Here is a 16480-nt window from a genome sequence, read left to right on the forward strand (position 1 = left end):
TTCCATCTGTGGGCTACGCCAGTGGCATTTAAAGCAGAGTTTAATGTCACATGAAATTCAACTGGTTGCTTGGCACCTTTGGTGGCTAACACACAGTGCTGAAACAAGCTTTGAAAATTACATTACATTAATTCAATAGATTCTCTTATCCGGTGAGAAACATAAGTGCATTCACCTTATTAATGTGATCAATAGCAGCAGACCTGGCTAACAACATTCCAAGACCAGTGATAATAGTTAACTATGCTAACCAAGAACAAATTCTAAATGCATACAGACTGCATGCATAACAAACTCAAAGAAGAGAAACACAGAAGCATAAAAATACCTTAAACAGAATTAATGCAAAAGAAGGGAGTACTATTGAGTGGGAATGGGAGGGGAACCATGGTGTGGTCTCACTGATTGGAAGTATGGTGGGTAGAACTGATAGCCAGTGAAATGAGACGCAGTAGGGTGTGACATGAGCACGCCTGGGAAGATTGCGGACAAGCTGTTCTGTGTGAGCTCCAGGAATGCAAAAGCCACCCTTCCTGTGGATCCTTTAGGTCATTAGAAGCTTCTCTGATTCGCAGAACTTGAAGGGAACTAGAAGCCTCCCACTCCAGAATGAAAGAAAGGGGTCTTTATTCAGTTAGTCATGTTTTGATGAACAGTGCTTGTTTGTTATGCCTGTAGGAAAGAAAATGGCTTCCAATATCATAAATCGCAGTTTTTTTTAGCTTGTTCAGGGTAACAGCACATTCCAATTGCTCAAACTGGTCACCCGATTGAAATGCTGTTGCCCCAAAATTTGTGTTGTTTTAAATGAAGAATTTTAATATACAGAAAACTACTTTAACACACTAATTGCATACAGTAGCTGTCTTGCGGTCTTCTTTGTTACCCCATTAAAAAATTTAAATAATTTATAGTATTTTTATGGTCATATTATACAAAAAGAATGGCTAATAGCTGATCTTCTTGGGGTTGTTCACCAAAATTTTATGATGAGTGCATTAATGACACAAGGTGTTTTAATGTATTTGTTGTACCTATCTATCCTTTTCTGTTTCTTACCTTTTTAATCCTGTTGTGCACAGTTTACTTTGCTTAGATAAGAATGCTCATTAAATTAATGCCATGGGGTGTAACATCATGAGATTTTGTGTAATACCTGGTAATCTTGTATTAGTGTGGATTAAATACATCACAGTCGATTTTGTTCAGGTTTGAAAATATATGTTGGCACAAAGTTTCTCACTAATTCTCACAAAGTGCTCACTAATAAATAAGAATAAAAACTCAGTGTTTTTCTTTTCACACAGTGTGACGATGTACCGCACATAAAAACCCTGAGGTGAGCCCAAGGAGGAAGAGTTCCACCGCGACCATCCGCCAAAATGAACACGTCCGAGGGGCCGCCGCTGCTGGAGGCTGCATTTGGCAACACCACTTTCTCGCTCCGCAACCTGACCGAGGTCACGGGCAAGACCAAGCCCACGGCCTGTGAGCAGCTCCATATCGCCACCGAGGTCTTCCTCATCCTGGGCATCATCAGCCTCCTGGAGAACATCCTGGTCATCTCCGCCATCATCAAGAACAAGAACCTGCACTCGCCCATGTACTTTTTCGTCTGCAGCCTGGCGGTGGCCGACATGCTGGTGAGCGTCTCCAACGCCTGGGAGACCATCATCATCTACCTGCTCAACAACCGGCAGCTGGTGGTGGAAGAGCACTTCATCCGGCAGATGGACAACGTCTTCGACTCCATGATCTGCATCTCGGTGGTGGCCTCCATGTGCAGCCTGCTCGCCATCGCCGTGGACCGCTACGTCACCATCTTCTACGCCCTGCGCTACCACAACATCATGACGGTGCGGCGGGCGGGCCTCATCATCGGCGGCATCTGGACCTTCTGCACGGGCTGCGGCATCGTCTTCATCATCTACTCGGACACCACGCCGGTGGTCATCTGCCTGGTGTCCATGTTCTTCGCCATGCTGGTGCTCATGGCCTCGCTCTACAGCCACATGTTCATGCTGGCGCGCTCCCACGTCAAGCGCATCGCCGCCCTGCCCGGCTACAACTCCATCCACCAGCGCACCAGCATGAAGGGCGCCATCACCCTCACCATCCTCCTGGGGATCTTCGTGGTCTGCTGGGCGCCCTTCTTCCTCCACCTCATCCTCATGATCACCTGCCCGCGCAACCTCTACTGCGTCTGCTTCATGTCCCACTTCAACATGTACCTCATCCTCATCATGTGCAACTCGGTCATCGACCCGCTCATCTACGCCTTCCGAAGCCAGGAGATGAGGAAGACCTTCAAGGAGATCATCTGCTGCTACAGCCTGCGCAACGTCTGTGGACTCTCCAGCAAGTATTAGGACCTGACCTTGGTCAAATATTTATTTGAAGAGTTTCAACCTTTTACACATCAGAACAATTTCTGTGGATTACTGACTATATAAAAAAGAGTATTCAGAACAAAATTAATTCATGCATTTTTTCATACGGTTTTAATTTTTGAATGGCAACGTGTTTTCTTGAAAATTCTTGGATCTGCTTGTGTGTTTTCATGTTTTATAGGTATCTAAAGAGCATTTCAAATACATATTTGAACTGGGGTCAGCAATGTATCTGTACATGGACGCCAGTGTCCATGATAAATTTACAATAATTTATTCAAAAACATAAAACCCTGAAACCCCTAATTCAGAATGTTAAAACTTTCATGTCCAATACGAAGTCCCGTACATTTTGTACAAGTGTCCATCATGGAGGATTATTGTGCCAACACCTGTGATTGACCCAGTCGTGCCCATAGATATGGGGGCTATACTCTAGTATTAGCAAGTCTTAGGACCACGGGAGTTTACTTGCAAATTTCCAACAAAACCAAAATACTTTGACATCCTTTTTGCCCCAATTTCTATGGGTCTCATGAGTGACACCTAACTCACAGAGTGGCATCTCCCAGCCCACTTGCACTTGCTTTATGTGAATATACTTTTTGATAGTCAGGGCCTTTCTCTTTGATATAGAAACAGATAGTCAAGTCACGCCTTAGATGATGAACAGTTTCTGAACAATTTTGTTTCATCTGAGGTTTCTGCTTGACACTTAAAGCGCTCAAGCAACATGAAGTGTGACAGAAAGTCAAATTTATGTGAAAGCTTTCTGCTGTCAAAATGGCAGTGATGTGCAGTAAGAATTCTCTCTGAAAAGAATACCAGTGCTTCTGCCTGACATACACCACGCAAGCCTTTTATTGTGCCCATTAAATGGATATGTCACTTTTTGATTTTTTTGTATTTTTAGATTTGCCCAGTTTTCATGAGAAATGAAGGATTTTTTAGATACTTTTGATTAGCTCATTTTGGTCATGTGCCCACTGAGCTCAGCCAGTGCGATTGGCTACTGCTTGGCCAGAGGAGCACAAAAAACAATGGTGAATAAACACCATAAAATGAATCTATTCATATGCACAGTCTTTGGTAATATAGTCTCTATAAAAGCTGCTTTTGAATTAGTTGAAGGTTATTTTCTGGCTTTAGACAAAAAACCCAAATGCCCCTATATTAGGGATTGTAAGGTTGGCAGGTTGTCATAAAATTCTATAAATATCTGAAATACTCCACACTGTTTACTCTACACAAAAAAAATGTCCTGGCCAATCAAAAACATATGCTTACAGATGAAAAAAATAACATTAAAAAAACCCTAACCCTAACTATCCTTTCAATTACTATCAGTGCCAGGACCGTGAGAGGTAATATAGATAATTAATGTAAGGTAAAAAAAATTGTACCAAATGAATGTAGCTGAGTGCAATGAATACCCTAGATCCCTGTTTCTCGAATCATGGCCCACAAGGTTCAAGAACTGGTGGGTTTCCACCCTCCCTTTACTCGGGAGTCAGGTGTGAATACAGTCTGGTCAGTCATTAGCACTAATGGTTCAGTCAATTACCTGGGGGAAAAGAAAACCAGAGCTGGATTTGGATTTGAAGTCCAGATTTGAGTATCCATGCTCGAGAGCAAAGAATAAGTTCATATAATTCCCCAGCCAAAAAACACTGCAGCACTAGAAAACAGATTTGCTTTATTGACAGTATTTAAGCAAAAGAAACAAGAATACTTTTTTTTACAGTACAGCACATAGATCAGACTGAGACGTGAATATGATCCAATAAAGTGTCAAATAATACAATCCATCCACCAAACATTTAGTTTTTTATTGATTCATAACTTTTCTTGGCATACGATGGTCTTCATTCACATGAATGAAATTGATCTTTTGCTGTTCGGACACCACAAAACATATATAATGAAAATGAAATTAATGATTTTTACTCCTGTTCATTTTCTGCATTTTTCTTACAGAGATTAATCTGCAAATGAGAAACAAAACTTTGTTTGCCATTAGAAAAATGTACCTCTATGAAAACAAGGAAGTATTTTGTGGTGTCTGAGTGAACTCTGTATGGTGCATTGGTTTCAGGAAGGTCAATGTTAAAACAAATAAATGCAGTCTCAATTTACATCCATTTATAGCGCTTATTTTTTCTTCTAAATTCTTTGCATTTTTCAAAGTTATTGCTTCCTGAGGTTCAAATAATCGTGTGATATGTGTTTATCAGAGGATAATTCTGTCCTATTTTTTGAGGTGGGATGGGGCTGAGTTCTACAAGAGGCTGTGAGAAAGTGATAAAGAAACCATTGTAATATTAAGATCTATTGTAGCTCTATTTACATTTGTGTAATGGAATATTGTAAGAAAATGTTTTAAATTGACCACTATAATTAATTATAGTGTTTGTTGTGCTGATTTGGTAAAATATATAAATATGATTTTATCCAAATACATATATATATAAATACACCTTTATTTTCAGGCGTGCTTTGGTTGGATTCTGTTGGTTTTAGAAATGAAAGCAAAACTATTTGTCTTCAGGAGCTGCACAGTACAACAATTAGAAGGATAGGCGGGTCACTGCCTCTTATGCATTAAGCACCATAAAGCATCTTGACCTGTTAGCCTGTTAGCTAACATGGTAGTGTTCGGAAAGTATGCACTGAAAGGTGTTTTGACTCAACTTTTCAGTTTTTTATGCCCTGATTCTAGTAGCAACAATGCCATGGTCTTAACCACTGAATGACTTTTGCCCTGTTGCTCTTACTTCCACACTGGCAAAGTGCGAGGAGAGAACAGTGAGGACCTCTTAACTCGTCAATAGCAAACAAACTGGACACTTTACCAACTGTTTACAAAGCACACAGAGGAACCGAGGACACAACTATTATCACGGTCAACAGTTTTGCCAGCCACTTACAACTCCCATCTTATGTGGGAACTTTTAAAATGGATTTTAGGTCAGAATTTAGCACAATGCAAATTCACATACTTCTGCACGGGGCTGCTGGACTTGAATGTGAATGGGGGCCTAGTATAGTGGATTAAGAACATTTATATAGTCTGTATCAAGGGAGTGTTTCCTGATGAGGGAGTTTTAAGTACAGGAGCCCCTCATGGCTGTGTTTTGACACCTTAATTAGGTGCTCACCCTATGGTGGAATATCTCTATGAGATCCCTGCTCTTTGAATCACACTGTTTGTTTGTTTGTATGTAAGCTCTCATTTAGCTACTTGTCAACAGCTCTGTGTCACTACTGTATGATTTTTACTTACTGTAACAGCTAGGTGTTATAAATTAACAATGAAAAACAATGACTGCGAGATATGTAGCCTATTTGCTTACATAGAAAGATTCACCTGACCAGGTACACTGTAGATTCAAATAAAGGTTTGAATGATACAACGCACATCTGTCTTGACGCTGCAACCCTCGCATACGTCTGGAGCTAGTGGTGAAATGAGGGTGTAGATTGGATGTGCTTCCATCATAGTTTTTTGTGGTTACTAGTGTATTCAATAGTTAGTGCTTCAAAGCCCCATTTGCACGATTGTCATTCTTGTCCAGACATTGGAGAAATATTAGAGCAGATATTAATTCAATGAAAATGCAAAATGATGATTCATTAGATATTTCTCCATAAATGCTGTAGACCTAATTTTCTGAGCATAATTTTAGAACTTAAAATATAATTTCCAGCCCTATGCATTCGCAGCTGTGACTTCACTTTTGAGCAGGGAAGTACAGGGAAAGTATGTAAATATGCTGATGATTGCCCTTGCTGGTTTGATTTTATAAACATCAGGTGGTGAATGACCATAATATATAGATCAGGTTCCAACCTATTAAGATTGTAGTGCGTATGTAGGTACACACACTGATGACAAACTATACAGATAGACATTGTTCATTAATTAGGAAGTTGAATGGGTTTGGTTTGAGCCAGGGTGATTTAGACAGGGTTTATATCAGCCTCGTTGAAAGCAGCCCCGATGGTTAACACTACAGTGTGGTTTGTAACATAAAAAGCTAAATTAAATTGGCTGGGACCTCTTACACAGCTGGTCCACAACAGAAGCAAGTGGATGCCTGTTTAGAATTCCCATGGCAAAAAGAAACCTGTATACGAGGCCTTTTGTCCTATCAAACCTCCTCAACAGGCTAGGTGAACTGTTTGAAGTAAGCATGTGCTATGTTCTTGTCTCTGTGTATTGTACCGGAGGGTTATGTTGTTATTGCATGTTTTATTGTGTCTGAGGTGAGGCTGAAGACAATTTCCCAGCCTTTTCTGGACAATAAAAGCTGTGTTGTATTAGATTGTATTTCTGATTCCTGCTTTCCCTCTTGATAAATGATATTTATGTTCTATATGATTATATTCATCAACAATGACTATATTGCTCAAATTTCCACTTTCTAACTAAACTAATTGTGAACTACTTACCTCTTAAATTCATAATTGAATTTCAAGGCACAATGCCACAGTAGCTCCAATGATTCTGGGCTTTAATCATATTTATCAGGCTATATTAATTGAATTCATACAGTGATGTGAAAAAAGCACAATGGGAATCCATTTCCAAACAATATCAAGTCCATTTCACAGTGAGAAAGATCATGCACAAATGGAGAACATTCAAAACAGTTGCTAATCTACCCAGGATGGGTGTCCCAAGCAAATTCACCCGAAGGTCAGACTGTATGATGACTGCAAGGAACCCTAATGCTAAATCGAAGGACTTCCAGGCATCTGTCAACATGGTAAAGAAATCCCTGACTCCATCATTATGAAATGAGTATGGATTTCATTGAAGGGTAGCTCAGAGAAAACCCCTTCTCTTCAAAAAAAAAAAACAAACAAAAAAGGCATTGCTGCACAGCATGGGTTAACAAAATTTCACGTGAATGAACCACAAGACCTCTGAAACACAGTCCTCTAGACAGATGTGGAGTTGTTTGGCCGTAGTGCACAACGCCATGTTTGGAGGAAAACATGCACCACAAATCACCACAAGAACCTCACGCCAGCCTGCATGGCGGTGGAGGGGTGAGGATTTGTTTTGCAGCCACAGGACCTGGACGCCTCACAATCAGTGAGTCGATAGTAAATTTCTCTCTATACCAGAATATTCTAGACGAAAATGTGAGGCTACCAGCTAAAGCTTGGCTGAAAGTGGGTCATGTAACAGGACAATGATCCTAAACACACCAACAAAACTGCTGAATGGCTGAAAAATAAACCAATAAGAGTTTTGGAATAGCCAAGTCTAAATTCTGACCTCAATCCCTTTGAGACGTTATGCGACCTTTAGCAAGAGAACTGTGCATGAATGAGGAGTTGGCCAGAATTGCTCAAAATGATTGCTGCTAAAGGGTTGGCTTATTTTTGTACGACTAAATACTTACAAAGTAAAATATTTTATGTTATTTGTCTTATGTGGTTAAGCTTTATATACTGTTATAAAAATATACTGGTCTTGGTGAGGAATAGATGAGGGTTAGTTATGTCCGAAAACGTGTAAAACCATAGAATTGAAAGAGGGTGCACTTCCTTTTCACATTACAGTTTTTGAATCTTACAATGAATCTCTTTATTTACAGATCTAGCTGAAGAAAAATGGAGTACACTGAGACTGTTTAAAAAGTGTGAGCAATAAAAACGTTCCTTTGAAAGAGCAGTGTGTGTGGAAATAAAGAGCAAATTGTGATGAATAAACTTGGATGTATCATGCAAAGTCACACTTTGCCTTGTGTACACTTGGCACTGTAGGCCTGTTTGTTGAGAATTTGCAGTACGTATATTGGTTTGGTGCTATTTTATTGGGGGGGTGGATTGGGGGGAATTAGGGCAATCTGAGGGACACCCCTACTGGTTAAGTAGGCATGTACCTAGGGGTGCAATTCCTGATCCCATCCCTGGATTTAAGTGTGCTTTTTTCACTGCAGTTGTCTGAGACCGGGGAGTCATTTATGTGACAGCGAGAGGGAAAGCAAAGTCTCAATAACAGAAGTGTAATTACATTTTTTGTGTTTATTTTGCATTCCTTAATTTACAGTAGTTTATTATTTTTGGATCTCAGGCAGTTTCCTTTGGCCTCCACATTTTGCTCTTACCTTTGCTCTGAACCTGGCCATCCTGTTTTTGCACCTAACTAGTGGTTGAAACAGGTGCTTGGGGGTTTTTTCTTCATTATGGTGAGAATTCTTCAGTCATGAACTGTAGAGGTCATCCTTGGCCCACCAGGGTCTTTGTGATTACGGAGCTCACCAGTACTTTCTTTCTTCTTAATGATGTTCCTAACGGTTGATATTGGCCTACGGTTTAGCCTATGTCTCTGACTCTTTTTTATTTTATTTCTCAGCCTCGTGATGGATTCCTTGACTTTAACACAATTCTGGTCCTCATGCTCATATTTGCCAATAACAGACTCCAAGGACAGTCAAAAGCCAATAATCAAGACTAGATACTGAAAGCTCTCTTATACCTGCACTAAGGAAGCAATTTAACACACTTGACTAATCAGAAACACCTGGGAAGCCATTTGTCCCAAACATTATGGTGCCCTGAAATGGAGGGGCTTTGTAAACAAGAGTGCTGTAATTTCTACATGGTGAAACCAAAATGTATTTTTTTTTAAATGAAAATCTGCACTTTAACCACATGTAAATAGTTTGATGCCAAATCTAAACTTGTGTACAGAGCCAAATCAAGAAAAAATATGTCTTTGTCCCAGACATTATGGAGCTCACTGTATGTTTATTTTAAAATAAATGAGGTCTGCTTCTGACTTATTAAAATGATGGCCATCACACAAGCATTTAAAAATCAGATACAGAAAAGATTTTCTGTGATGTGACTGCATTTTTAAATCTTTCATTCTTTAATCTTGAGGTGACAGGCTGGAGAACACCATGTAGGTCATATATTAGTATATGAATACAGTTGCTATTTAATAAGACAATAATTTGTAGTAAGACAATTTGTATAATGCATAGGGTTACTATGAACGTTTGGAGATTGTCTGGGTCGGGGTTTAGCTATCTGAACTGATATTGCAGACCTGGGTGGGGTTAGGGCATTGGAACTTGGGAACCAGTGGCAGACTGGGGGGGATAAGGAGAAGGAGGAAAAAATGTAGATGGACGATTGAATTAATTACAAACTTGTGGTCAAATTACAATCAGTTTTCATACTGGATATTTATATTATCCAGTCGGGACCACAAACCAGACTTGTAATAATACGTTGAAAACCAGACATTCCGTTCCAAAATCAAGCATCTGGCAACCCTAATAGCGCATACAATTCTTAGACCTTCGCTCCATTAGTCAACTCTCTATACTTTTCAAAAAATAACTGCAGAGCACTGGATGGGTTAATTGTTTTACTCATCACATTATTTACAGGGAAATTGTAAATGCTATTAACTGAATAGAAGCATGGGGAAAATAAACTAAATGACCAAAAGTATCTGGTCACCCCTTTGTCAGGGGCTGTTTTTCATGATTTGGGATAGGCCCCTTAGTTCCAGTAAGGAAAATCATAATGCAATGACATTCTATATCATTATGTGCTTCCAACTTTGTAGCAAGGCCCTGGTGGTCAGTTTGGGGAAGGCCCTTTCCTGTTTCAGCATGACAATGCCTCGGGCATACAGTGAGGTCCATATAGAAATGGTTTAGTCAACATTTGTGTGAAAGAACTTGACTAGGCCAGTAGAGGTGGAGAGATATGCCACTATTTGTATTTGTATCTGTATTTGTTCAACCAACAAAATTATTTGTATTTGTATTTTGTATTTGGACAAAAAACAGAAGTGGGCAGAGTGTAAACTGGAAAAGAGGGGAGTTTAACACGGAGGCAGTATTAAATGCCAAAAATCCCAGATTTGTATCATTATAATCACTGCCACTGCTATTGTTCAGATATTTAAGCATTGAAGTCATGGTTTTACAGTGACATCAATAATAATCCAGTTTTAACAACGGGTTATTTGCTTTTTAAAGCAATATTTAACAAACAATGACCTATATGTTATATAGTCATAAAATAATTTTATAAACTCTGGTAAAGGAAAAGGAAAATCAACTTTTAAACATAGGCAAAATGTTTTTATAAATCAAAACATAATTCATACTCATCCTTACTCTGAACTGCATAGTATGAACTCCATGAACTCCACCACCACCCCTACCAGATGGACACTGAAGTCAATTATAAATAGAAGAAATGCTTTCATAATTAAAAAAAAAAAATAGTTCCTCACCTTCATTATCAACTACTTTATGCAATGAACCCCTAATGAAATAAAAAAACTTTTTAAAAAAAACTACAGCATGTAAGACAAAAATGCGGGCCAGGCCTAATTGCCCAATCAGTGCCTGACCTCACTAATGCCCTTCTGGCTGAATGGAATCAAATCCCTGCAGAAATGCTTCAACATCTAATATAAAGCCTTCCCAGAAGAGCTGAGGTTTTTATAGCAGCAAAGGGTGCACCGACTTGCACCATATTAATTACCATAATTTTGATGTTGGATGTCAGTTTCCACATACTTTTGGCCATGTAATGTATATTAAACTGACTATGAAGTGCAGTGCATTGTGCAGACAGTATTACTGATGACTTTAAATTTATGCAACTTTAAATTTATACTTTAAATTAAGTTTTGGTCAGAATTTTTCAACAAGTCTCATAATTTATTTTATATTTATACAATAGGATGCACTATGTGGCCAAAAGTATGTGGACACCTGACATCCAACATCTAATCTAAAATTATGGGAATTAATATGGTGTTGGTACACCCTTTGCTGCTATAACTACCTCCACTTTTCTGAGAAGTCTTTATGCTAGACACTACACCTAACCCTAACCATGAAAAATAGCCCCAGACCAAGGGGTGTCCACATGCATTTGATCATATAGTGTAAATAATATTGTAAATATAATGATCAATATAATAACACTACATACTGTTATTACTTTTGTCTTCAAAGTTGACTCTTTATCTAACAGGCTATTTAGCTGTGTATCAATTTTCAAATAAAACAAAGTCGGCTTGTTTTAGTGATTCTTACAGCCGGGGTTTGGAGGCGTGATGGGGGTGCAGTTTAATTAGCATGTTTGATTTCGTTGGCTATTGTCACTTTGTTTCGGTCAAGCCACCGCCCATAAATAAAGCCGTGTGGTAGTAGCCTATGTTTGTTTACTGTGTGAGGTTGCTAAAATGGCGGACGCTCAATCAGTAGGTGAGAGTATAAGCTTTCTAACGATGTATAACATGTCTAATTTTGCTTTTGGAATAGCGTTTTATAGGTTAGCGTAACCGAACATTTTCTTACCATGGCATTCGCTCTATATGGTAGCATTAAAAGACGTTGCACCTAACGATTTTTCGTAATTCCTTGGAAAATACCATTATTATTGAGGACTTCTGGGCATAGCTAAGCCATATGTTTGCTGATAGACCTATCTGACATCGTTTTCTGGAGCAAAACAGAAGCGGATATAACTATCATTGATTTACTGTCTCTGTCTCCATCTACTGAACATAGATAAGATTTCATCATTGCTATGTAAGTATTACTGCTCAAAATATTTCGGTTATTACGTTATTTTAGAAATTGAGTGTCTTTAAATAGGTTAATGGTATTATGTAATGTGGATATTTCACACTGTAATGTAAGCGTTAGTTAGTAGTGTAATGGTTTTTGTGACGCATACAACAGTGATGAGGAGAGTGTTGAAACATTGCCAAAACGTGGTGGACGGCTGAAAAATACAAGAAAACATAGGAGTGTATAGAGTATAGAAATAGGCTACATACAAGAGTTAATTATTACACATTTAGGTACTGTGCAGCATTGTGTGACTATATGTTTGCATTATGTTTAAATTATATCTATGTTTCATCTTAAACCTTCATAAGGGGCTCATATGCTTTACAATGGACAAAAAGCATTATATTCCTTTTTGGAGAGATTTTGGATTTGTTTCTGGACCCTTAGCTATTTTAGACCAGTGTTAATAATTTAGACATTGTGGGTAGATTTGGAGATGCTGGGTACACTGCTTAGTTTTTGCTTCATAGATCTTTAATAGTTCTACATATCCACCCTTAGATTTTATGAACTTGTGGTCAAGAAGTTTTTGACCCAGACATGTATACTTTAACCCGCAATCTCCCAATATTTCATTGTGAACTAAAAAAGGAGCAAATTCATTTTAGATTTTTTGCCTTGACCATTGCATTTGTGGCACTTTATTTCTTACAAAATTATGAATATAAAGTAATCTAATATTATAAATGGTACAAATGTATTGCTTCATTTAAGACATTTTTCTAGTCTCTGTGGTATTCACATCTGGAGGTATAAAGCTTTAAATAGGGTAACCCCTAAATGGGCAAGGATTTACAGGTACTCTAGTGGGGGAGTGGTTGGGGTGGAGTTAACTAGCTATTGTTCTCACCCATTATCTCCCTGTGAGAAGTGTGAAAAGTTCAAGATCTTTCAAGGGGATTTTCTCTGCTACTTGATTTTAGGAGTACCAACATTCAAATAAGCATATCTTCTTCAACTATTTTCAGATTTCAATGTATGACACATCATTTGAAAGCTTATAATCTGCATTTTCGTAATCTGTAAAAAACTGAAAAATGACGTTGCCCTACTTGCGGACCAAAACACCAGCACCTGTCACATATGTGTCTACACACAAAGCCTACTTTGTCTGTGAAAATGTATTGAAATTGAATGATGTCAAATCAAAGATGCTTTATAGTTTTACCAGGTCTGGTGTACCTTCTTGAAAAGTTATTTTAGAGAAGCAAACAAGTGTCATATGATATTTTTTTACCAGTTGTGCTGAAATCTTTCCTTTGAAGTTTCTCTTGTTTCCTTACCCTTATTTTTGCCATATTGTCTTGTCCATCTAGTTTTGCCATCTAGTGATATCTAATGACACAGAAGATAATTGCTGTTTTGCCTCTTCAAGACAATACATAATACAATTAAATGATTAATTATATGTTTTCTTTCATTAATTAATTAGAGTACTGAATGTGGGCCACTGGAAGTATGCGACTATTTAAAACAAGCCTTGTTTGAGTGCAATTCAAAAGTGAGTCAAACCCTTAAAGCCCAAGGGTCATAAAATTAGATGCTACCATCTAACAATAGCATTGTCTTAAATTACTGCTTTGATGCAAAGTGCAGCACTATAACCCATATGCCGTTGTAAAGTTTAGACTTTACAACAATATGTGTGCAGTGATAAAGATAAATCACTACAATTGTGATAACTATTATTGAAAATAGTTTGTGATTTGGGGCTATCACCATGTTGTGGTAAGGAGGCTTACGTACCTCTATGACCCTGTGAGCTATGCCAGTGAGATGAAACTTCTGGCAGGTTTTTACCACACTAGACAGGTCTAATGTGAGAGGTCAACCCAACCAACTGAGTTATTGTGGAGCACTGCCTGCTCACATACGTGTGTGCGTGTGTGCGTGTGTGTGTGTGCGTGTGTGTGGGTGTGTGTACCTGTTTGTGATGGCAAAAGACAAGTTGTAGTTGGTGAAAGATACGCCATTATAATAATAATAATAATAATAATAATAATAATAATTATTATTATTATTATTATTATTAGTCATTTAGTAGTACATTATTAAATATTGTGCTTCAAGAATGGCCACCTGTATGTAAAAATTCCTGTCACTGTCCCTCCCCTTCCCCCGATAGTTGAGCACAAATAGGCCAGAGGGCACAGCAAGAGAAAACCAAGTGGTTTCATTGTTAGTGTGTGTGATAAGCAACCTTTATGAATAGATTTTGTACACAGAAAAAGGACACCGAAAGGACACCTTGTGACTGAAATACAGGGCTCAGTCAAAAAGAGTTATAGATATCCTGCGGTACGACTGGAAAAAGAAATCTGGTTTTGTCCAGTATCAGAAGTACATGCAATCACCACAAAATAAAGAAAACACAAAATCATTTTGAATGGTTTTTCAGAATAAATATGTCCTGTGTGTTTACAGGGTGAGACTCTCATAGGAACAGGGTGTTTGTACACATGTGCTCATCATTTCAATCTTTGCACCACGTCTGTACTGTATGTAGTTTTGGAGATAATGTACTTTATTTTAAGACTGGACCGATTCTTACAAAAAGACATGCCATTTACGTGGGCATGTGAGTACCCAGAGGATTACCTGTTTTTTATTCTTGTTGAAATATATACATAGATACAAATGAAAAACAACTGAAACTCCTGTGTTCTGAAGTCCTCTTGTTGAGAATGTTGAATAATTGGAGACTTTCTGGTGTTTGCAGAGATTAGTTGTTCATGTCCCACGTGACCAAGCATGTGATTGAAAATCTGGGTCTTTTATCCAAGTGAAAAAAGCCTTTCAATCAGCGCTGGTGCAATGGTGTGTTTCAGCTCTGAGAAAAACAAAATGGATGCCAAACTGTCCCACTTTCTTGTTCTGTCATGGTCATTGTGAGTGGTCAGTGTGAAATCGAATTGAAGAGGTTTTGAAAAGCCTGTGTTTAGACAAAACAACTGCACATCCGTGAGTCAGAGCAGCAGAACATCTTTTTAAAGGTGCTCCGGAGCTCAGCGCTCCGGAACGCGTAAATAGCCGGATCGATGACCCCGTGACTCATCATTAAGACGAGGTGTACCTGGAAGAGGGACCGGTAGCACTCACAGTAAGGGTTTTGGGGACACACTGTGATGATCAGCAGGTGGAGAAAAAATGGAGACCAGCAGGCGATGAAGACCCCGAAGAGGATGGTGAGTGTCAGGGCGCCCCTCATGTTGTTCCGTTGCCGCGGCGAGTTGCCAGGCAGTGAGGCGATCTTCCCGGCATGTTGCCGCGCCAGAAGGAACATGTGGACATAGAGGAAGAGGATCAGGACCAGGCAGGCCAGGAAGAGCACAATGAAGCAGGTCTTGATGGCGGCGGCCCGGCAGTACATGATCATCATCGTGCTGCTGCCGCCGCAGAGCCCCCAGATGGTGGCCAGCATGATTCCCGCGCGCCTCATGGTCATGATGTTGTGGTAGCGCAGGGCGTGGAATATGGTGATGTAGCGGTCCACGGCGATGGCCAGGAAACTGAAAATGGAGCCCATGAAGGACATGCAGAGCAGGGTGTCCATCACATCGTCCACCTGGCGCTCTGAGAAGCCCTTGGAGTTCAGCTGGCCAGCATCGGAGAATACTAGCATGATGTTTTCCCAGGTCTTGGAGAGGCTAGAGATGGTGTTGAAGAGGGCCAGGCTGCAGATGAAACAGTACATGGGGGAGTGCAGATTCCTATTCCGGATCACAGCCACCACTACCAGAAGGTTCTCGCCGAGACTCACCATGCCGATGGTGAAGAAGACCTCGTTGGGGATACGCACCTCCTCACAGTCCGTCTTGTTGGGAGCCAGGGCTGTGGTGTTGGCCATATTTGGGTGGAGCTAAAGGGATGTGATTGGCACTTTTGGTTTAGGCTTGTCTGATTGGTCTTCACAATGTTTTTGGGGCTCTGTTAATCTGTGAGCAATTTTAGATTTTATGATTTTTTTTGTGATGTTGAAAGATGAAAAGAAAACTGAAAATCCTAGAAGGAGGAAACAGGGGTAATTAGTTTTGTGATGTTGTATAAATGCTACTGGCAGAGAGAAACATGGGACTATATTAATAGGAATTGGGTGCAGCAATAGCCTTAGATACAAAAGAGCCTTATGCTCAAGCCACCCTGAGCCAGCAACACATTACCCCACGGGGTTCAATAAAAGTATATCTTATCTTATCAACTGTTGGGAAGCAGCCGAAACACTGAGAACAGAGTATGGGAGACAGTGAGCTTTGGGTGGAATGTTTTTCTGGAACTGGCTAGAGAGGTTTCATTGAGTTCTCTCAGATATTGGACTACAGGTGTTAACAACTTTATGGATTTGTTTTCCATTTTAACATTTGAAACCAACTGATAATTGCAAAGATTAGATTCAGTAAACAAGCGATAAAGGAGTTTTTAAAAGGGAAATCTGCTTGACAATGGTGCAGGAAGATGGAA

General features: G+C 39.4%; 2 protein-coding genes across 2 annotated transcripts in view; one reads left to right on the forward strand and one right to left on the reverse strand.

The window, feature by feature from the left end:
* The window catches only part of LOC135239829 (melanocortin receptor 5-like), a 40247-nt gene extending 33534 nt beyond the window's left edge, over positions 1-6713 (forward strand). Inside the window, exon 2 of the mRNA XM_064308810.1 lies at positions 1308-6713. Within this exon, the coding sequence (XP_064164880.1) occupies positions 1383-2369 (987 nt within the window). The 5' untranslated portion in view covers positions 1308-1382 and the 3' untranslated portion in view covers positions 2370-6713. The remainder of the gene's footprint in view (positions 1-1307) is intronic.
* Positions 6714-14097: 7384 nt separating this feature from the next.
* mc2r (melanocortin 2 receptor) lies at positions 14098-16154 on the reverse strand. The gene has a single exon (XM_064312701.1). The coding sequence runs from the start codon at positions 15867-15869 to the stop codon at positions 14961-14963; it is 909 nt and encodes a 302-aa protein (XP_064168771.1). The 5' UTR covers positions 15870-16154; the 3' UTR covers positions 14098-14960.
* Positions 16155-16480: the final 326 nt, after the last annotated feature.

The sequence above is a fragment of the Anguilla rostrata genome, chromosome 1 (genome assembly GCF_018555375.3).
Source record: "Anguilla rostrata isolate EN2019 chromosome 1, ASM1855537v3, whole genome shotgun sequence".
NCBI lineage: Eukaryota > Metazoa > Chordata > Actinopteri > Anguilliformes > Anguillidae > Anguilla > Anguilla rostrata.